Source organism: Impatiens glandulifera, chromosome 4 (assembly GCF_907164915.1).
Source record: "Impatiens glandulifera chromosome 4, dImpGla2.1, whole genome shotgun sequence".
Classification (NCBI taxonomy): domain Eukaryota; kingdom Viridiplantae; phylum Streptophyta; class Magnoliopsida; order Ericales; family Balsaminaceae; genus Impatiens; species Impatiens glandulifera.
The window spans coordinates 5,932,557-5,955,815 of NC_061865.1; the positions used below are offsets into that span (position 1 = coordinate 5,932,557).

The 23,259-nt window shown below is 34.4% G+C and overlaps 1 protein-coding gene across 1 annotated transcript; it reads right to left on the minus strand.

Moving 5' to 3' along the window:
• Positions 1-15,996: 15,996 nt before the first annotated feature.
• On the minus strand, positions 15,997-22,948 carry LOC124934016 (bifunctional TH2 protein, mitochondrial). Its single transcript, XM_047474470.1, has 7 exons — positions 22,213-22,948; positions 21,014-21,122; positions 19,351-19,641; positions 18,659-19,073; positions 18,307-18,573; positions 16,349-16,960; positions 15,997-16,267 (listed from the first exon to the last, which is right to left on the minus strand). The coding sequence occupies exons 1-6, from the start codon at positions 22,575-22,577 to the stop codon at positions 16,521-16,523; spliced, it is 1,887 nt and encodes a 628-aa protein (XP_047330426.1). The 5' UTR covers positions 22,578-22,948; the 3' UTR covers positions 15,997-16,267; positions 16,349-16,520.
• Positions 22,949-23,259: the final 311 nt, after the last annotated feature.

Consider the following 23,259-nt stretch of genomic DNA (forward strand, 5'->3'; position numbering starts at 1 on the left):
AATAGGGAAGAGCTGAATACCGACAACAATCAAGAGTCCATAGCAAGTCCAAAGGCAGATCAAAATCTAAGGGAAGACAATGTTAACATTGTGGTAAAGAAGGTCACTGATATAGCTTAAAGACGAATTAGGTATATATAACTTGAAATTACATAAATAATAGAAGTAGAATTAAGAACGAAGAGAATATAAAATATTGATAGAGGAGAGATAGAACCCTAATAGGGTGAATACAATGGGGGAAGAATAAGAAGATAGAGAGAAGTTAATCTTGAGAGATTTCTTGATTAATGTCTAGTGTGTTTTCTATAGACCCTCGATCTCTTCTTTATATAGCCTCCACCTACCATAATCAATCATCAGCCGAATATTATGTAGATTATATTATTTTCCTTATATACTCTCCAGCTGCCATAATCAGTTGCCCGTCAATCTCACATTTTTAACTACTACCTTATTAATAATTATTTATTTCCATATAAATAATTATTAATTCTAAATGAATTAATATTCCATATTTTGGCTTACTGCCTTATTAATAATGGTTACATCTACCCATCAACTTATTTAGGGTTAAGAACCCTAACCCCTAATAATCCCTCGTAACATTAGCCTCCCCTTCAACATTTGTTCGACCACGAACAACACAATTAAAAGAAGAAGCCAACTTATTTCCAACAAACCCAAGTTTCGGAAATTCATGTTCCAACCAAGATTCATTCTCCCCTGTAGATAATAAACGAAGGTTTAACTGACACTCCCAAGTATCTAGTGGCTCTTCAAACCACACAAATTGCTTCAAAATATCTCCCAATTGTAAGGCATAAGAACAATTGCAAAACTCTGCATCTGGTGGTTCTTCAAACCATAATAAGTATTTGCATCTCATCCATGTTTTATGCCATAAAATTTTCTGAAAGCAAGATCCAACATCTTGAGATTTCTCGAACCACAAAATCTGGACGCAATTTGGACTTGGCGCTAAGTATGCTTGAGAAATGGGATCAAACGACAACATTCTATCTTCAAGGCCCAAAACATCTTCAAATATTTCTTTAAATTTTACTTCTCCCAAGTCAACCCGATAATGATCTTCTTTTCCAACGTAGGTTGTCTTCGCATTCTCTTTGTCATCGTACACTTGTGAGACTTGCAAATAAATAATCGAAGAACTTGAATTATTGTAGATTTCTTCATCGAGACTAAGATTGTCGTGTTTGATATCATGAGTATTTGAAGTCTCCATTTCTTTTCCATAACAAAAGTCTTCAACAGGAGGTGCATCTTCCACTTTAGAACAAACATCATTAAAAGAGGTTTCGTCTTTGTTTAGAGCCGAATATGTCAATGGGGAAGGCATCGATTGTGAATGTGTCAATGTGGAATGTGTCGATTGTCCAACATCTTCTACAGGTTGCTTGTCATCTTCCAGTAACTCATCGGATTCGACTATCAATTTTTGACGATCGTTTTCCCACTTTTGCCTTGTTATTTCTTCATCGGCCTTTTGTTTGTCTTTTAATTTCATCCGCGATCCTCCATGATTTTAACAAGTCGGTTATTTGTTGACACTGTTCCGCGATTACCTTCCACGGTTCTAGCTGCACTTTCTTTTGTATATGTCGTGGATCGTCCCTTGCACACGACCCAAACTCACGTCGCACTAGTTGTTTTAGCTCTCTCCACGTCAATCCTCTACTGAGAGTTTTCATGACCACATGTTCCCTAAGCCATCGTAGTGCATTTTTCCTCATGTGACTTGCCGCAAGATGAACCTCGTCTTCTTCAAGCGTGTCGTTAACCCGAAAATATCTTTCTGCCTCATAAATCCATTCTTCGACATCTTCTCCAAAGAATTTTGGAAAATTCATTTTGACAACTCACCACACTTTATTCATTCATGCGTTTGACTATGTTTACAGCTTTCATTCAACTACCCGTCAATGCGTGTTTCCACAATATTTCCAAGAACGTTGCTCTGATACCAATGATATACCTTAAAGTAGATTTATGTATATATATTTTGAAATTGCATAAAAAGTAGAATTAGAATGAAGAACGAAGAGAATATAAGATAATACTTGAATTGATAGAAGAGAGATAGAACCCTAATAGGGTGAATACAATGGGGGAAGAATAAGAAGATAGAGAGAAGTTAATCTTGAGAGATTTCTTGATTAATGTCTAGTGTGTTTTCTATAGACCCCCGATCTCTTCTTTGTATAGCCTCCACCTACCATAATCAATCATCAGCCGAATATTATGTAGATTATATTATTTTCCTTATATACTCTTCAGCTGCCATAATCAGTTGTCCGTCAATCTCACATTTTTAACTACTACCTTATTAATAATTATTTATTTCCATATAAATAATTATTAATTCTAAATGAATTAATATTCCATATTTTGGCTTACTGCCTTATTAATAAGGGTTACATCTATCCATCAACTTATTTAGGGTTAAGAACCCTAACCCCTAATAATCCCTCGTAACAGTCACATGAAGAAAAATTGTAGAGCCTGGAAAAGACTACAGAATAAAGTAAAAAGTCAGAAAAAGATGATGAGAACTGTTAGGATCGGTGACAACAATAGAAGAGAGGATTGAATATTGTTGTACTAATCACTTTCAATTCGATTTTAATCATGTTAGAGATGAAATCTGTTTATATTCTTCACAAATTGTTGCAAGCTCTTGAACGGGTTTAAGTGCGGAAATACTTGCTAGATTTGAAGCGGTAAATGTAAGACTGTTAGATGCAAAAATGAAATAACACAAGAGTTTTATGCATGTTCGGAGATAAAACTCCCACGTCACCCCTTCTTCTGTTTTCAGGAGAATTTTCACTAGAAACTTTGATTCGTATAACGACTACACAAACCCAGTTAGAACTCAGGACTTAACAACTGTCTGTTCTGAACTCTTAGCTATCACTCACTGTTGAACAAATAACGTTTTATTTAAATTACAATATTAAAAATACACTTAGGTAAAACAATAAATTATCTCTCAACTTAATGTAGTGAATTACATAATACACTTGAAAAAGATGAGCTAGAGAGAGATCAAGCGCCAAGAAATTCAGAGATCATAGAGTGCTAGAGAGAGACCGAGAGATTGCGCAAGAGAGAGATCATGCAATTCATCATTGTACTCTGATTTCCTTTTATATTATAGTGTAACAACAGTCGAATTTGTCTCTTGGATACGTGTTAACTTTCCGTTAGATGTACGTCAGGTGTACATGATCGTACACCAGAATATATTTGTTAGATCGTGGCGTATCGGATTATACTGTGGAATATTCGGTAAAACGTGGTGTACTGGAAGGTACAACGCGGGTTAGTGGAATAATTGAGTACGTGGTAGTTAAACGTATTAAGATGACTTGGCAAACTGTTGATAACGAACACTATTGTTCGCTATGCTAATGAGTTATGCAGATAAGCATAAGTTTTTTCAGACGACTATTGAAGCAAGGCGTCAGCTCGCACTTCTTCAGACTACTACTGAAGCAAGGCGTCTCCTCGCGCACATCTTCAGACTGCTGCTGAAGCAAGGCATCTGCTCGCGCACTTCTTCAGACTACTGTTGAAGCAATGCGTCTTTTCGCGCACTTCTTTAGACTACTACTGAAGCAAGGCGTCTGCTCGCACACTTCTTCAGAACAATGCGTCTGATGAAGTGAGACGTCTGTTGAAGAGAGAGATGTCTGCTCGTGCTTCTTCAGACCAAGACGTCTAATGAAGTGAGACGTCTGTTGAAGAGAGACGTCTGATCGCGCTTTTTCAGACCAAGACGTCTGATGAAGTGAGACGTCTGTTGAAGAGAGACGTCTGCTCGCGCTTCTTCAGACCAAGGCGTCTAATGAAGTGAGATGTCTTCTCGCGCTTCTTAAGACTGCTACTGAAGACAAACGTCTCTTGAGTTGTACCTGTGCATAAGATATTTTCACAACTTAGTTTTATTCACTTATGAATTAATCATCAAAACTATGTCGTAATGATTAAACTTATTTTTATTTACCTAAGTTCATTTTAATCAATTAAAGCATTTTTTCTTATTTCAACTTAATTAATTATTTTTCTCTTAATTAATTTTACTTTTTTCTTCATTTAACTTAATCTAATAATTTTCCCTTTTTGATGATGTTAAAACTAAGTCATAAGATCAGAGAATTAAAATTAAATTTTATATAAATATAAGTACATAAAATATACAAAATTTGAGATTCCCCCTTTTGTCTTCATTTGAAGCTCAGCTCAGCCTATCGCTAAATATGAGTCTTTCCAAACCTCCTCCTCGTCCTCCTCCTCGGTCTTGCTTCCTTCTGTTTCGACTTCCCCGGCTGCAACCTTCTCTTCCCCCTCGATTGCTCCCTTCCCCCTTTTAACATTATAATCAAGCGCTTCAATGCTTTTATTACAGCACCAACATCTTCAAAGTGTTTTTATCTACTATGATTATTTCAGGTGGGTAGTTTCTATTCCATTTGAAATTTGGTCTCAAAGGGTCAGCCGTCTAGTCTAGGGATGGAAACGGGTACACTACTCGTTGGGTAGTGAAGTATCCATCCCCGAACTCGACGGATATATCTATTTGTATCCCTATCCCCGATTCGCCAGGTACCCGATACCCGACGGGTACCCCATTACCCGATTAAAATATGAATTTTTATTTATTATTTTCTAAATATACTAAATACTAAATATTAAAAATACATATGAAAATATTACTTACTTGTATAGTTATATTGTAGAAGTTGAACAATATACATACATGAACTTTAACAAGAATTAGAGTGAAGTTCAACAAAAATTAGGAAAATATTAAACAAAAGAGAGATAAGAGATGTTAATCTTAAAAATAAGAAATGAATAGAGAGGGAAAATTTTTGTTATTAAAGAAAGGAAAATTAAGAGTCATAGAGAATATAAATTAAATTAATTATGGCATGGGAAGTGGGTGGTTGAGTGTTGGTATAACTAATTAATTAATATATTTAATATAAATTTATAACGACGGCATTGATTTAAAATTTGAAAAGTCAATTTAATTTTTAATATATATATATATATTTAATATTAATATTTCGGGTACCGGGTTTGGGTTTTGTACACTCCCCATCCCCGAACTCGAACCCGATCGGGTAATCATTTTTAGTCTCCATCCCCGACCCCAATTTAAAATATCCGAACCTGAACCCGACCATCGGGTACCCACGGGTATCGGGTATACGGGTACCCATTGCCATCCCTAGTCTAGTCAGCTGGCTCCGCGACATCTGGACTGTCAGTAGTTTGCTGACTTATAGTCTGCTTATCTAGTTGAACATCAACCGGTTTAGTTAGCTGATCAGACGTGCTGTTTCTGATGACCTGAACTTCATTGTCACTATCAGATTGGAGATTAGTAGTTTCCAACCTGTAAGCAACTTCAATGACTTCGTTAGAATTACTTTCAACGAATTAATCAAAGACAATGTGGGTAGATTCTTCAACAATTAGAGTTTGTTTATTAAAAACTCTATAAGCTTTGCTAACTGAAGAATAATCTAACATTATGCCAGCATCTGCTTTAGTATCAAAAGCAGTCAAATGATTTTTTCCATTGTTATGAATAAAATACTTACATCCAAATATCCTAAAATATGAAATTTTAGAAATTTTACCAAAAAATATTTTGTAAGGTGTTTTATTGAAATATTTATTAATCATTGATATGTTTTTAGTATAACATGTTGTGTTAATGGTTTCTGCCCAAAGCTTTTGAGAAATATCGGAATCAACTAGCATAGATCTCGCTACTTCTTTCAGTGTTCTGTTTCTCATTTCAACAACTTCATTTTGCTATGGAGTTCTAATACTAGAAAACTCGTGTCTAATACCAGATTCCTCAAGGAAAGAAGACAGACTTCTGTTTGTAAACTCTATTCCTCTGTTACTTATAATCTTTATGATACTTAAAGAATTTTCATTTTGTAGTCTTCTAATGATTTTAATCAAATTTTCAGCAGTTTGATCCTTAGATATCAAAAATATTACCCAAGTAAATATAGAATAATCATCAATTATGACAATAGTATATCTCATTCCCCCTAAATTGGTGATTGGGATTGGACCAAACAGATCCATGTGCAATAATTTCAAACACCTATCGAATTGGATATTCCTTTTGTTTTTAAAAGTTAATCTGACATGTTTTCTCATCTGACAAACATGACATACCTTATATTTAGAAAACTTTAGTTTAGGTATACCAGTTACTAACTCTTTTGAACATATGTTGTTAATGATTTTAAAATTAATATGGTTTAATCTTTTATACCATGATCAGTTTTGATCATTCTTAACTATCATGCATAAAGGATCAGACGTCTTATTTTTCCAGTTCATCTTATAAGAATTTCCTACCCTACTTCTTATCAGCAATGTGTTACCATGCTGATCTTTTATAAGACATGCATGTTTTTGAAAATCTACAGTATAGTCGTTATCACACATTTGACTAATACTTATCAAGTTATAACATAGATTTTCTACCAGCAACATATTATTAATAGTAAGGTTATCATGGATAATCTTACCCTTACCCACAGTTTTACCTTTATTGTTATCACCAAATGTGATCTTAGGTCCTGTGCATTTGGTTATTTCAGTCAGCAGTTGGTTGTTGTCTGCCATGTGTCTAGAGTAACCACTGTCCAGATACCAAATAGAGTCTTCCAGACAGCTATCCTGATTTCCCCTACAAATATACATAGATTTGGTACTCATATTCACTTGGGTCCGTGGTTAATTAGTCCCTTAGGGATCCATATTTGAGTTATTTTTATGGATCTCACGCTTTGTGTAGTTAATAAAGCAAATGATTTAGATTTAACAGACTTCTTCCTGCTTGATGTTGATCCCTTGACTTTAGGAGATGAATTTGGAAGAGAACTTCTTGACTTTTTGTCAAGTTTTTGCTTGTCAAACCTGTTGGTTGCCCTCTTCTTGGACTTTAGCCAGCTTGACTTTTGGTCAATTGGCTTAACATACTTAAGTTCATCTTTTAAAGTCAAGTCATCACAGCCATGATTAGTTCCAATATCAGTTAAATTTCCCTTGACAAAGCTTATGGATTTAATCTCGCATTTTTGTTAGATTCATCTGGGTTGCCAATATCAAATCCTAAACCGGATTTGCATCCGGCATGCATTTGCTGACTGGTCAGCTGTCTGACGGCATCTCCAGATTTCGTCCAAGAACTAACCACGTAGTTTAACCTTTAGTTTTCAGTAGAAAGATTTTGAATTGTTTCATTGAGCTTCTCATTCTCAGATGAGAGCTCAGTTAGTTTCAAAACTTCTTGTTCAATGTTTTGAGATGAAGAAGTGTTGTCAGATTGTTTTTCAAATTTAGTTCATTACAAGAGTCTGACAGCTTCTTGTACTCAATGACCATGTCATTGAGTGTAGTGGTTAGATCATCTCTTGTGAACTCGTTAAAAGAGAAGTCAAATACCTCATCGTCGTCAGCCATGAAGCATTTAACGCCTTCATCCTCGCTTTCGCTTGATGAGCTGTCAGCAGAGTCGCTGTCAGCCCACTTGCTTTTTCTTTCTTCAGCTAAGAGAGCTTTTTGATCCTTCTTATTCTTCTTATCATGAGACTTTTTATCATCCCTCTTTGGCTTTCTACAGTATGCCTTGAAGTGACCTAGTTTGTCACAGTTAAAGCATTTCAAGATAGTTTTGGATTCATTCTTATAATTATTATTATTAGAGTTAGAATTATAATGAGTCTTCTTCATGGATTTTCCAAACTTCTTGACGAAGAGTGACATTGTATCGCTGTTAATCTGCTCAGCAGACTTCGCAGCTGTCGCAGTAGGTGGTTCTTCAGCAGTCACCAGCGCTTTTATTGAGATGGATGTGGATGGCTCCTCTTCATTCCTTGAGTTTATTTCAAACTCATAGGCTTTCAGATCAGCGAATAAGTCATGCAGCTCAAGCTTGTTGAGATCTTTGGATTCCCTCATCGTCATCGTTTTGATGTCCCATTCTCTGGGCAGAGCTCTCATTACTTTAATGACAACCTCTTTGTTGCTATAAGTCTTTCCCAGATTGGAGAGTTCAATGAAAATACTGCTAAATCTTCATCGAATTCAATCATTGTCTCTCTAGGACACATCTTGATGTTGTCGAGCTTCTGTGTGGCAACCATCAACTTGTTTTCTTTGTTTTGATTGTTGCCTTCATAGAGTTGAGTCAGCTTCTCCCAAATTTCTTTGGCAGTGAAACATGACTTGATCTTGTTGAACATGTTCTTTTCAAGAGTCTTATAGAGAATATCTTTGGCCACATTGTCGAGGTTGGACTTCCTCTTGTCTTCAATAGTCCACTCATATTTTGATTTCTCCTTCATCTCAGGAGCAATATCAGTTGAGGTTTTAGTTGTCCTGACCTTCACAATCTCCATTGGCCCATCGGTGATGACATACCACATATCATCATCTTGAGCGGACAAATGAGCTTATATTCTTATCTTCTAGTCATCATAATCTTTCTTTGAAAACATTGAGATTTTGTTTAGGAGAGACATGATTCAGGTATCTATTTTGCTTGAGAATAGAAAACCTGCTCTGATACCACTTGTTAGGATCGGTGACAACAATGGAAGGGGGGTGAATATTGTTGTGCTAATTATCACTTTCAATTCGATTTTATTCCTGTTAAAGATGAAAATCTTTTCTATTCTTCACAAATTTTTGCAAGCTCTTGAACGGATTCAAGTGCGGAAATGCTTGCTAGATTTGAAGCGGTAGATACAAGACTGTTAAATATAGAAATGAAATAACACAAGAGTTTTATGCATGTTCGGAGATAAAACTCCTACGTCACCCCTTCTTTTGTTTCCAAAAGGATTTTGACTAGAAGACTTTGATTCGTATAGCAACTATATAAACCCAATCAGAACTCATGACTTAACGTAGTGAATTACATAATACACTTAAGAAAGATGAGCTAAAGAGAGATATCAAGAGCCAAGCAATTAAGAGATCAGATAGTGCTAGAGAGAGACTGATAGATTGTGCAAGAGAGAGATCAAGCAATTCGTTGTTGTACTGTAATGCCCTTTTATATTGTAGTATAGCAACGGTCGAATTTGTCTATTGGATACGTGTCAAGTTTCCGTTAGATGTACTCCAGGTGTACATGATCATACGCAAGAATATATTCATTAGATTGTGGTGTACCAGATTGTACTGCGGAATATTCGATAGAACGTGGTGTACTAGAAGGTACAATGCGGGCTAGTGGAATAATTGAGTACATGATAGTTAAGCGTATTAAGCTGACTTGGAAGACTGCTGATAATGAACACTGTTTTTCGCTATGCTGATGAACTATGCAGATTAAGCGGAAGCTTCTTCAGACGGTTGCTGAAGCAATGCGTCTGCTCATGTTTCATCATACTGTTGCTGAAGCAAGGCGTCTGCTCGCGCACTTCTTCATACTGCTACTGAAGCAAGGCGTCTGCTCGCGCACTTTTTTAGACTGCTGCTGAAGCAAGGCGTCTGCTCGCGCTTCTCTAGACTACTGTTGAAGCAAGGCGTCTACTCGTGCACTTCTTCAGACCAAGGCATCTGATGAAGTGAGACGTGTGTTGAAGAGAGAGACATCTGCTCACACTTCTTCAGACTAATACGTCTGATGAAGTGAGATGTCTGTTGAAGAGAGAGACGTATGCTCGCGCTTCTTTAGACCAAGGCGTTTGATGAAGTGAGACGTCTGCTTTTGCTTCTTTAGACCAATGCATCTGATGAAGTGAGACGTCTATTGAAAAGAGACGTTTGCTTGCACTTCTTCATACCAAGGCGTCTGATGAAGTGAGATGTCTTCTCGCGCTTCTTCAGACTGCTGTTGAAGACATGCGTCTCTTGAGCTGTACATGCGCATAAGATATTTGCACAACTTAGTTTTATTCACTTATGAATTTATCATCAAAAGTATGCCGTATTGATTAAACTTATTTTTATTCACCTAAGTTTATTTAAATTAATTAAAGAATTTTTCTTATTTCAACTTAATTAATTATTTCTCTCTTAATTAATTTTACTTATTCTTTATTTAACTTAATCTAACAAGAATAGAAACACCACAACCACAGTAACTGTAGATGATGTAGTGATTTTTTTTTTGTGAAAAAGAACAATATCTACATGTAGAAGGACACCAAGGAGTTTATTAGATAGTTGATATATGTGCTTTCTATCATGCTACACCAAATAGAGAGTTCTTCACGACTTATAGGCTAGAGATCTTGGTACAATGAAGATGGGTAATACTAGTCCCTCGAGCACTGTGGGTATTCGTGATATTTGTTTGGAGATAGAGTTGGGACATCAGTTAACACTAAAAAATGTGCGACATATTCCTGATTTGATTCTAAACTTGATATCAGGTGATGCATTGGATGATGGATTCAAGCATTATCTTGGTGGTGGAGAATGTAAGCTTAGAAAGTGATCAGTGATTGTAGCAAAAGGGATGTCGTGGCACTCCTTATACCGAACCTATGTGAAGGTACTCAAGAATTGATTGAATGCAGTACAAACTGAAAACTCTCTAAATCTGTGACATCAACGTATCGGCCACATGAGTGCGAAATGGTTGCAAATTCTGGTGAGGTAGCTTTACATCCCCTCAACCAAAGACGAGGTTCTGAATCTATGTGGTTACTTCCCATTTGTTAAGCAACAAAAGTCTATTTTAGTCAAACATCAGAAAAGAAACATAATGTACTGGACTTGGTTTATTCTGATGTGAGTGGTCCTTTTGAGGAGGAGTAATTGAGTGACAATTGATATTTTTTAACATTTATTGATGATACATATAGAAAGGTGTGGGTTTATTTTATGAGAACGAAAGATCATGTATTTAATTACTTTCAAGAGTTTTATGTCATGGTAGAAAGAAGGACAAACAATAAGTTAAAATGTCTTCGCTCTGATAACGGAGGAGAGTATACCTCCAAGGATTTTAAAACATATTGTGTAAAATATGGAATTCAACATGAGAAGACAATTCCTGGAAATCCACAACACAATGGTGTGACTGAGAGAATGAATCGAACCATTGTAGAAAAGGTGAGATGCATGTTGAAAGATGACAAAGTTGCCAAAACAGTTTTGGGGAGACGCAGTTCACACAACTTGCTGTCTCATAAACATGTCACTCTCTGTTCTTTTGAAGTTTGAAATACTAAAGAGTATGGTCTAAGAAAAATATTTCATACTCACATCTAAGGATATTTGGATGCAAGGCATATGTGCATATTCCAAAGGAACAGATATCCAAGTTGTATGATAAAGCAATTCAATGTATTTTCCTTGAATATGGAAATGAGGAATTTGGGTACAGATTATGGGACCCAGAAAAGAAGAGAATTGTCAGGTGCAAAGATGTTGTGTTCTTCAAGGATCAGAATGGGATAAATTCGGAAATCAACGAGAAGTTAGAGAGAGTTGATGAGTCCATAGAACTCATACAAATTCCTTCACATGTACAGTCAACAATAACAAATGAAGATAAACATAATGAAGAAGTCACAGAGGAAGTCTGTGACATGAATGGTAGTAATGATGATGAGATTGTTTATGATGCTCCTAAGTAGGGGGAGGAACATCATCAAGAGGAGCTAAAATAGCTCACAGTAAGAAGGTATGAAAGAGAGCACCAACCTTATAAAAGATACCATTCTTTAGAGTATATTCTATTAACAGAAGAAGGAGAGCCAAAGAGTTTTCAAAAGGCACAAATTTATAAAGACAAAGCTAAGTGGCAAAATGCAATGAAAGACGAGATGAAGTCATTGCAAGAAATTGTCACATATGAGATGGTGGAGCTTCCTAAGGACCGTAAGGTATTGAGAAACAAATGGGTGTTCAAGCTAAATAGATATGAAAATGGAGAAATTATGAAGTACAAAGCTCGACTGGTTATAAAGGATTTTGGACAAAAACAGGGCATCGACTTTGAGGAGATTTTCTCACTAGTGGTAAAGATGACTTCCATTCGTATAGTGTTAAGTCTAGTAGCTAACTTAGACCTTGAGCTTGAGCAACTTGATATAATAACAACATTTCTTCATGATAACTTGGAAGAAGAGATCTACATGGTGCGACTAGAGGGATTGAGAACATGGTTTGCAAATTGAAAAAGAGTCTATACGGTTTGAAACAAGCTCTGAGGCAGTGGTACAATAAATTTGACATTTTTATAATGAGTCATGGGTACCAGGGAACCAAGAAAGATTCGTGTGTTTACTTCAAAAGATTTTCTAATAGAAAGTTTCTAATCCTTTTACTTTATGTTGATGATATGTTGATTGTAGGAAATGATGCTCAAACAATAGTCACATTGAAGAAGGAGATGTTCAAGATATTTGACATGAAGGACATGGGCCAAGCACGTCATATATTGGGAATGTAGATTACTCGTGACAGAAAGGCCAAAAACCTTTGGTTGTCCCAAGAGAAGTACATTTAAAGGGTGTTTGACAGATTCAACAAGCAATGAGCAAAAGAAGTAAGTTGTCCACTTCCTAGACATTTAAATTTGAGAAAGAAGATGTGTCCCTCAATAGAGAAAGAAAATGATGAAATGTCAAGTGTGCCATACTCCTCAGTTTTATGGAGTTTGATGTATGCAATGGTTTGCCTAGGCCAGATATAGCGAATGTAGTCAGTGTGATAAGTAGATTCCTCTCTAATCCAGGAAAATAACATTAGGAAGCAGTAAAGTATATTCTTAAATATCTAAGAGGCCCTTCCAATTTGTGTTTGAGTTTTGGAAATTGTGAAACTGTGTTAGAAGGTTACACAAATGTTGATATGGATGGATATCTGGATCATAGAAAATTCATTTCGGGTTATGTGTTTACTTTTGTAGGGGGAGCTGTGTCATAGAAATCCAAGTTGCGGAAATGTGTGGTCTTGTCAACAACAGAAGCATAATACACTGTAGCAACTAAAGTTGGTAAGGAGTTATTGTGGGTGATTAGATTTCTCATGGAGCTTAGTGTGCAACAAGAAGATGCAATTATTTTCCGTGATAGTCAGAGTATCGAAGATTTGAGCAAGAATGGTACATATCATTCAAAAACTAAGCATATTGATGTGATGTTTCATTGGTTAAGAGATGTAATAGAAAACCAACAAATGAAGTTGAAGAAAATACACACGGATAAGAACCCATCAAACATGTTTACGAAGATTGTTCCAAAAGACAAGCTCGAGCTCTATTGTCGGCTTGTCGGTATGAATACCAAGTTATGACTTGAAGATCGGTGTGTCTCTCTCCGTGGGCTGGAGGGGGAGATTGTTAGGCCTTGTTAGTCCAGTCCAATTAGTCATTTAATTGAACACACAAACCCTAAGAAAGTTGGTTATTCTATCACTGCTAGAGAGAGATAACATTCTCTAAGAAGAGAAGAAACAGAGGAAGAAGAAGAGAATGAGGCCGTAGTGATCTCCTTACATTTATCACATTTATGTTCCAATTCTTGTTGTTTTATATCTAGACTAGTTTGGGTTTGAATGAAATTGTTTTTTTCTCTATTTGTATACCTCAACTTTGGTTTAAGGTTGAGAAAAATATTTGTATTCGTTTATTGTTTATAGTGAAATTTTTCGGTTGGCCCTGTGGTTTTTTACCCTCCAGGTTGAGAGGGTTTTCCACGTAAAATTGGTGTTATTTTATAAGGTGTTTGATCTCCTATTTTAGATTTGGATAACATGTGCATTTACCGATTACAATATAAAAATATTTTCATTTTAAAATTCCCAACATATATATATATATATATCCTCCATTTCAGATATCCTAATCATTTCAGAACATTGGTAGATGTAGTGGACGCAATATCGGTTTGAGTAACACAAACATTGGTGAGAAATCTATAGGTTCATCCACTAAGGTAATGTCGGCTTGAGTAACGCAAAGACCGCAAGGTTTTTCCACAGAGTACTACCTTTTGTTGTAGAAGGACCGGCGCTAAGTGCGCTACTTCCAAGCAAGTTCATAAGAACGGAAGGCAATCCAACTTTCTTGGAAGGTAGCTCACTTAAGAGACAATGACAGGTTCTTTGCCCCTGCGGGGATGGAGCGACAAAAGTTTTGAGAATTCAAGAGAAGGTCGCGGTGAGACGAACTATGTAATGTACTTTATCTGTTGGGTTACGAGTGATCATTTTACTAGAGGTTTCTAATCTAACCTTGTATGATTCTCATACTCGGGGGTGGGTGCAGGGCGGGCAATTTATGATACACCAGATCCGGCTCGGTTATTGATATAATGAAAAGATCTGTCATTTCCGAGTAGGCCCAAATAATTTGATCAGGGTAGTTGCTGAACCATACCACATAGTCCCAGCAACTACAAAAGCTGCAAAAAAGAAATAAACACCTATCATTCTGGGCATATCAGTTTCTATGTACGGTGTGCCTCTGCAATTTCAGAATCTCCTTATCGAATGGCCTGTTCAATAATTTTTAGTAGAAAACCAAGAAGTATTAAACAAAAAATAGCTTCTTTTATTCAAATCATTTCTAAAAAAAGACTTTTCACAAAAAATTGTTATGATTTTACGAAAATAAGTCGTATCTTGCTTTACGACGGCTCCCTATGTTGTGTTATGCATGATTCTTTGGTAACTTCGAAACTACATAAAATGAATATGTTAGAGTATTTAGTGTCTATTTTGGTAAACTATCCATCATTTTTCTTTGGCTGAGTGACATGTATGTTCACAGTGCTCGTTTTTTCAACTAGGTAAACATCTTGATTGTTTCTGCACCCTATCTCCTTTAACACTAAGCGGTTGATACGCTTTATATTTTTTTTACGTAAGACCAGAAGTAGTAGGATTTATTCTCATAATAATAAATAAAGTCAAATATAACATTCTTTTTATTTAATTATTTTTTAATATTTGTCTAATTATCTATTATAATAATTTATTATTTTAAAAAACAAATAAGACAACCATATACAACAATTTTATTACTAAATATTTTTTAATTATTTATATATATATATATTAATTTTAAATATTTTTTATATTTGTCCATTTATCTATTATATTAATTATTTTTTTTATTTTTTTTGATAAATGTCAATTCTTATTAAATTGGTTATTAAATAATTAAAATTATTATAAATATAAAAAATTTAAAAATTTAAATGAATTGGTTATATGATTTTTTAAAATTTTATTTTTCAAATAAATATATAATAGTAAGAAATTTTATAGACGAGTTGAACTTTATATAATGATTTGAATGGTAATTTTATTCAAAATTCAATGTTTTATGATTTTTTTTCTAAATTATGTTTTCCATATACATTATATATTTTTTAGATGAATTTAAAAATATACATAAACATTAAATTTGGATTGAACTTAATTTTTACTCACTAAAACCAATTCAAGAATTTGAATAATATTATTTTATTTAAAATATTTTTTTAAATCTTTATCCGTGCGTGCAAATACACTAAATTCATGCTGGTTTAATTTAAGTTACTTCAAATGTAAGCAAAAAAATCTTACAACTAAATACATTATCAAGGAGCAAATTTCCCCAACAAAAGAAAAGCATGATTGACATCTCACCCAATAGACTATAGACTAATGGTTGATGTCACTTTATTAATGAAAAAACTACTAACAAATTTATGAAATTTATTTTTTATTTTCAAAACATTTTATATTTCTAAATAAAAGATACATAAACATAAATAAACTGTATTTAAATGAAATTTTGAGTGATTGAAGATAGTGAGTTTCATTTGAAATAAAACTCTTCACAATAACAAAGCAAAATGACCACAAAACAACCGAAGACTCTAACCATATTGGCCCAAATGAATCACCGACCCCTCCTCCGGCTAGTCAGCGGTTACCAAACGGGGTGCAGGCTAACAATTGAGAATGAAAAGAAGATATGAAAAGCAAGCAGTATTATTACCTTCATATGTTTCATTTCACAATATGCAACAAAAAAGCAGCAACTAGACATTTGCTAGTTCACAATTAATGTGCTCATAATTTAACAAAAACTCATAAATGCCAACAAATTGATATAAGGAGATATTCCCAAAACATGTCTGGTTTGCCTCCATTCCCATACCATGAAGATTTTACCCAACACCATTCCCTGTCAATACAACTAATTTTGGCTCAACAGTTGCATGCATAAAACACTTCCCATTTCCTGTTCAAAAGCATTTGTTAGATCTCAAAATCCCAAAAACAAAGTAAGACCTAACAAGCAAATAAAGAAAGATTCACTTACATTACACTTAAAGAATGGCATGTACATCTTCGGAGTTAAAAACAACTCCTCGATAGGGGGAAAACATATGCAGCCGATCACAAAAACAGCCAACTTGTATATATTTTTTATTTTTATGTTTATTTTTGTGTTCTACAAATAGTATACAACAATTCCTTCACTTGTCTCATAACTAGTGAGATGATGAATTTTGAGATTGATCAAAAGATCCCAAAACAAATGCATGTATTTCAGCCCAACTAGTGACTGTGTAAAGAATTCCAGAGAGACCCTTCCAACCGAGATTTTCACCCTCACAACATTCCTTTTGTTTTTGTACCAAGCCAGCAAATAGCGGAACAAAAGAAATGCCAAAATGAGTTCCCAATCTTCTGAGGCTTGAACTTGATCCAATGACAATCCCAATGTCAGCTTGAAGCAAACAGAGCAGATCACCCACTGAATCCCCAAGATACACCGTCAAATTGTTCTTCTCATTGCATTTCTTTAAGATATCATTAAATACTCCAACTTTATCTATGGGGGACTCCACATTTTTTACAATTTGGCCCGTCGATATAGATTCCTCATAGACTAGCTCGTTTGCATGAATATTCTGCATATCCAGACCACCTGCAAATAAATAATATGATGAGTCAAACAAATTTACATACTAAATCAGAGATAAAGAAACATAACAACTAAGCCTATCAAGAGGCTTTGGTAAGTTCACTTTGTAACAACTAACAACCCATTAAATTAATATTTTTTAGGCCGTGATTTTTTTCCTCGAGGAAGGGGGGCTAGCAAAGCATCCACCAGTTGAGCTACCCTCATTAATAATATATATTATATAATGTTAAAGCTCTAATAATACAGACTATCTATACCAACTCTTCAACACGTGGCCTGAATGTTGTTCATTGAATAACAACTCATCCATCAGGCCACGTTGAATTGGTCAAATTCTACAAGTAGAGGTCCTTAGAATTCCATGTACTTGTTATTTTGGGTTGATATTCTTCTTATTTTCCATGGTTTTCTAAAGTAGTGAAAAAGAGAAAAAGATACATGTTAAACACACTGACAATATTTGGAAGACCTTCAACTATTTCAATGGATTGAAATTTTGCAAATTGTCTTAAAAACATAGCTCTGTAATAAAAAAAAAATGCATGCTCTCGATTTGTTTGAAAGAAATTGGATTGCTAAGTAAGAAACAAAACATATAATCTAGTTATGTAATAACCAAGCTGCAATTTCAACCACTCAAACTCTCGTATATCATGAGAGAATGATGCAGACTGATCTTTTTGTTTGTTTGTTTGTAATATGTACGAATCTCTTCATGTATGTGTTGCTCTTCTATCCAAATGAAATGTAAAGAAATTTTGAATCCAAAATGGCAATTTTCACATAGATGAGTTTACTAACTTAAATAAGTAAGAAATAGATGCCAAATAGTTACATTGATGTGAACTCTTGACATGATGGCTATATTGCATTTTCTATAGATATTGAAACAGAAAAGCATATGAATAAGGATAGAAACTCATTTTGCATGTTGAACTTGCATCAAAGGCTCATTTTGATTTTTTTTTTTAATTGGCTCAAATTACTTCCAGCAGTAATTCTTGGTTAAATCCTTTAAGTTCTTTAACTATCAATTCACAATATTTGCATCTCCTTAATTCTCAATAATTTGTTTAAATATTATTCTCTTTCGATAGTGCATAGCAAAAACCTAACGAAAATAACAAAAAATGACAGCAATCAGTTAGAGTAAACAAACGAGCCTGTTGCAAGTTGAGGAAGTGAAACAAGCGTTTAAAACAAGCAAAACAAGCTTCTTTTAATGATTTAATATAACATTTAGCATCTGCATTTGGAACAAAAAAAAATACATGGTGAAAGAGAGTTAAACTTGGACCTGACAAACCAAATGATTTTTCTCAAAGTAAATGAAAACATTAATATACCTGAAGAAAAGACGGTACGAATTAGATCACCACACCAACAGTAGGATAGCAAATGAACATCTGCATCTAACTTTCCATTTCTTAGAACACTTTGAAAGAAATCCAAACAGCCATCTTGGAGAACTAAACGTTCCCCTGCTCGTTTAACATCTTCAGCATTCACACCCTTTAGTACACCAGACTCGATCACTCTAGAATTAGCAGTTTTCTCAAATTTTGAGAGTTGCTCAAGAGCTTTGTGCAGACCTTCATAATCAAATTTCTCAGCTGCAAGAGAAACCTCAAGTTCCTGAGATATAGTTCATCGTTAACTTTTCCAAAAATTCTTACAAGTTATAGAATATTCATTTACCTTTGTTTGTAAGTAAAATATTTTCAATGCAATACTCGTATTCTTCGGTGTACTGCTTAGAAATATTTTTCCATGTGTTTCTAAGGTCAGTCGATGACATCCGTACAATTCGGTTTTCCTGTAGATTCTGATCTGTTTTGGGTGCAGTAACAATTGCAATTTCTGCCAAAATTGCAGATGAATCAACAATCGTGCAAGTCAGGTCAAAATCGGAAAATATCAAGAGGCGATTCTCTGCAAGGTTATGCTTATTTGAGAGAGGAAGAATGACAGGCTGAACAAGAGGTTGTGCATTGAAGAAGTCTATTTCCAGATTCATGGCTTGATGATAGAGCTTTTCGATGACGTCAAGCTCTTCGCCTGTCAAAGGGACACTTAACTTGTCTAGCAAATCCTCAGTTTGTTGAGCTGCAGCCTAAATTCAAAACTAAGAGTAGTTAATAGCTGGAATAAGGTAAAACTGTAGCTCCATTTGGAAAAAACTGAGTCTGGATGAGAAACTAAAATTTAATTTATGTGGTGTGAAGTCTTGGCAATCCATTGCGTTTAATTTTTATTTTCATTACTCAAGGTGTTAAGCCCGACGGACCAGCATTTATTTACCAAACATAATCCCATGCAAATACGTTTCTAGATACAAATACTTTCCTTAACAAAGAAACTTATCAACTATAACAATCTAAATAACGGACCTGAAAACTTTCAGAGGCATAATTGTCAATCCACTTTCTGTAGAGATGAGCACATCCATTGTGATCAGGAAGGGTCTGCATTTCTTTTCCTATAAAGGCATAAAGCCTCATGCAAGGTGTCATAGCACCTAGAGTATAACCTGCCAGCTTTGTTCTTTCAAAAGGAGTAGCAAGTTTCACAGGTCCTTTCACACCATCTATTTTGCCAGATGCTGTAGCTACCAAAAAATCTGTGTATTTCACTGTTGCAGGATTTAGATTACTTTTCTTGATCATGTCAGTACCCCATTCCTGCAGATGAAACCCATATATAATTGAAACACTAACAAAAATATGCATCTAACTTTTTCTTGAGTTGACCTTCTTAAAAAAAACTAACAAAAATATGTACACTAAATACTTTATAGTAAAATATAGAGAATTGGTAATTCACAATATCAGGTAAGTCAAGTAAATAAATGTACAAACTCACATAGTGTGAAAATATCCAAATACAAGCATGTAGCTAATTGAACGAGTGCTTAGGGTAGCTCTGAAACATAATCACTTCAAATAAAGTGTTAAAAATAATCTCCATTAATATATAGTATCAACTTATAATTCTCATTACCCAGTATTAGGTACAGGATGTGATAGATAGGAAATTATGGGAAAAGCTTGCAAAGTGGTTCAAGACTCAACAAAGGGTGTCCATTGGCTATTCTTGACACTAAGGTGGCATTTAAGGTTGAAGGAGTAATCCTAAAGGATCTCGATTCTTTTAGTTTTAGCATGCCTTAGATTGGTCGGAATGAAAGACAACTCTTATAGTAAAGTAAGATAAAGCATTTTAGGTGGAATAGAGAACAAGGATTCGTAAGGGATAGTGAGCAAGAAAGAACATTTAATTGAGTTATGGAACATTGGGGCTATTTGGTGGTATGCAATTTTATCACTGCCAATAAATAAAAATAAGTCATTTTGCTCTAAAAACTTTTCTCTACATATTCCAAAAATTGGTCAAAATATCACTTTTTTCATACAAATTTCCCCTTTTTTCACTCACTTATCATTTAATTCAATCACATTTTTCATAAAAAAATGCAAGAAAAATCACTTTCACTTTTTATTTTGGCGATTTTCAAATATGATTGTGACAAAATATTTATACCAAATAAAGCTATAAAAATCTACACAATCATGATTAAGAAAATAATGTGGATAACATTTGTAGCAACAAAAGATATACTAAAATCTGGACCATGATCCAAAAGAAAATATGATCAAGATCAAATTTCCTTATACCAAACAAGAAAAGAAATCACTTTTAATTTGAAGTTTGGCAATTTTCCAACTAAGCTGTATTGTAACAAAGTTTGTGATGAAAAACTAATTTGCATTCCAACTTTTGTGTTCCTCATTAGATGAATGAACACTTAAGTCTAGTTGTTGCATCATCAACTTGACTAGTTATGGCTTCCTCAATAACTTGTGTCCTTTCAATATCATTTTTTGTCATAATTGCACAAAAACAAAAAGGATAATCTTGAGTAGAACTTGGTGCCTCATACTTTATAATATGCAAAATGCAAAGCAAGCTATAAGTTGATTGCAGAGATATTGAATAAGGACCTTGTGAATTTCCAATGGAAAAAAAAAAACAGAAATTCCAACATATTCTTACTTGAACAAATGAGTCGTGCATTTTAAGCTCTTCTTTAACACTCTTCCTTAAGTCACTTATTGCTATTTTGGCATCATCATCATCTGCACACTCCTCTGCAAGCTCATACCTAAGAAACCATAATGGAGATAAGTAAGAAAATATGCATCAATGAGAAGTTTTAACTGATTATCTTGTGCCTGAAACAATACAAAACAAATTCACTTATAAATGTGATTGAAGACCTAAAATGAATCAAGTAATGTTCAAAGAAGTTCTATATTATGGTTATCCTCACGCAGTTGTTGAAATATTAATTCAAGTTAAAAGTTGATATTTATTATGAAAGAAAAATGAGAGATACAACACATTTTTTTTATTTGTGTCAACTATACTAGTATGCTCATGGAGGGCTTCATTTTTATATCTCCAATAAATGAAATTGTGGACGAAATTGTTAATACTACACTGCACACCATGGAATTAACGATTCTGAATTGTACATGTTTCACTGCAAAAGCATAAGCACAAACTACAACAATCCACTTCCCAAATGTTCTCTCATTTTCAATGCAAAACAAGTTATATTTAGGCTTTAAATCTTTTCTCTTTTATAAGCTAATCTAAGAAAGAATTCTAAAGAAAAAAAATAAGGTCTCAATTCAGATTATTTCCACTGAAAGCACTTAGATTGAAATGAGAGGTGGTGGGTTCAGGGCGGTGGGATGTTCAATGTTGTACTAGCCTTATTCATAGAAAAAAAATGAGATCATTAAGACGATTTCCACTGAAAGCACTTTAATTGGTGGGAGGTTCAGGGAGGTGGGATGTTGTGCTAGCCTCATCCACAGAAAAAACATGGGTTTAAAAAGAATGAAAACCTTTATTCTTTCTATCTCCTCTTGCCTGCTTCAATTCCTTTCAATCTTAGTTGTTTTTCATATTATGGATGAACCTAACACAGGCTTATTTGTGATTGTTCCCTGCAATTCAACCTAAATTGAGTTTACATCTTATGACACATCCACATTGTTAGTGAAATTCATTTTCCATGATTCAAATGCATAGTGTTATATAACATGCCTCTACATCTAGTATACTAAGATTTCAAGCAAAAGAAAGTATACCATAATCTCACAATCGAGATGGTTTTTTTCCTAACTTATATCAATCAAATTAAAAGATAAAACAAAGTATAAGATAAGGCCAAGGAGACTAACGCTTGAGCAAAGGCTTTGAGAAAATGAACATCTTGAGCAATGTACTGATGGAAAGTCTCAAGCTTAAGATTGCCTGATGCCAAACATACAACAAAAGGAGTATAAAGCGCTCGAATTACATCTTTGTGGAACTTGATCCATAGTCGTCTAGCAATCCCTTCATCATTACTCCCAACCGTGGCTCCAATTGATGATACCTTCAAAGTTGCCGCCGCCATTATAGCTCGTAATGGAAACTTCCGATTGTAATAAACAGAATTGGGTTTCAAAGAACGAGATCGGAAAGAGGGGAGAAATCGGAATGAGTAAAAAGAAGAACAAGATCCGATTACCTTGATTGGATACGTAGTAAATGATAGACGCATCAAGAACAAAAGGGTTTAAACAATATATATAGAAAAATAGATGAATGAGAAAAATGATTCAGTTTGCATCATACCCACAAAGAAAAGGTGAAGTTCCATTCCGAACTTTCATCTTTAAACTAAAATCAGTCTGATGTTTGCAGTTTACACAGTGAGGAAAACAATCGGTCAAACATTAAGTAAACGAAACAAACTAGTAGAATGGATTCAAGATGATGAAATCGAGAAGAGAGGAATTTGTGGGTATGAATATTATTAGATTTGATGTGATTTGGTTTAGGGTTTATGAGATGGATTGAGATTTGGTAATGGAGGATTAAAAAGGGAGGATTTTGGGAAATTTTTGATGAATTAGGACCAGAAATTGAGTGAGATTTGACGAGTTTTATAGTTCTTGTAGTGGGTCTTTGATTGCGGCTTATGACGATTGTAGATCGCTTAATCCGCGTTTTGAGGCGATGCGATTTGTCGCTATGCGGCGGCTGGGGAGTTATTTAAAAAAAAAAACATTTTTAATCTTATCACTCAAGATTGGAGTATCAAATCTATACAAAATATAATAATAATTGTTATAAATTTTTTAAATGAATAACTCACTAAAAAATACATATCATTTAACTAATTTTTATTTTAAAGAACTGTACAAAATAATAATAATAATTTAGTACTAGTAGGGCTGTTT

Excerpts from the sequence above, each read along its gene's own strand:
- LOC124934016 (XM_047474470.1), bottom strand. The coding sequence starts at position 22,577 with ATGCGTCTATCATTTACTACGTATCCAATCAAGGTAATCGGATCTTGT. Across the intron at positions 19,642-21,013 it reads TGCACGACTCATTTGTTCAA|GAATGGGGTACTGACATGAT; the intron begins GTAAGAATATGT and ends TTTCATCTGCAG. Across the intron at positions 19,074-19,350 it reads ATGCCTCTGAAAGTTTTCAG|GCTGCAGCTCAACAAACTGA; the intron begins GTCCGTTATTTA and ends TTTTGAATTTAG.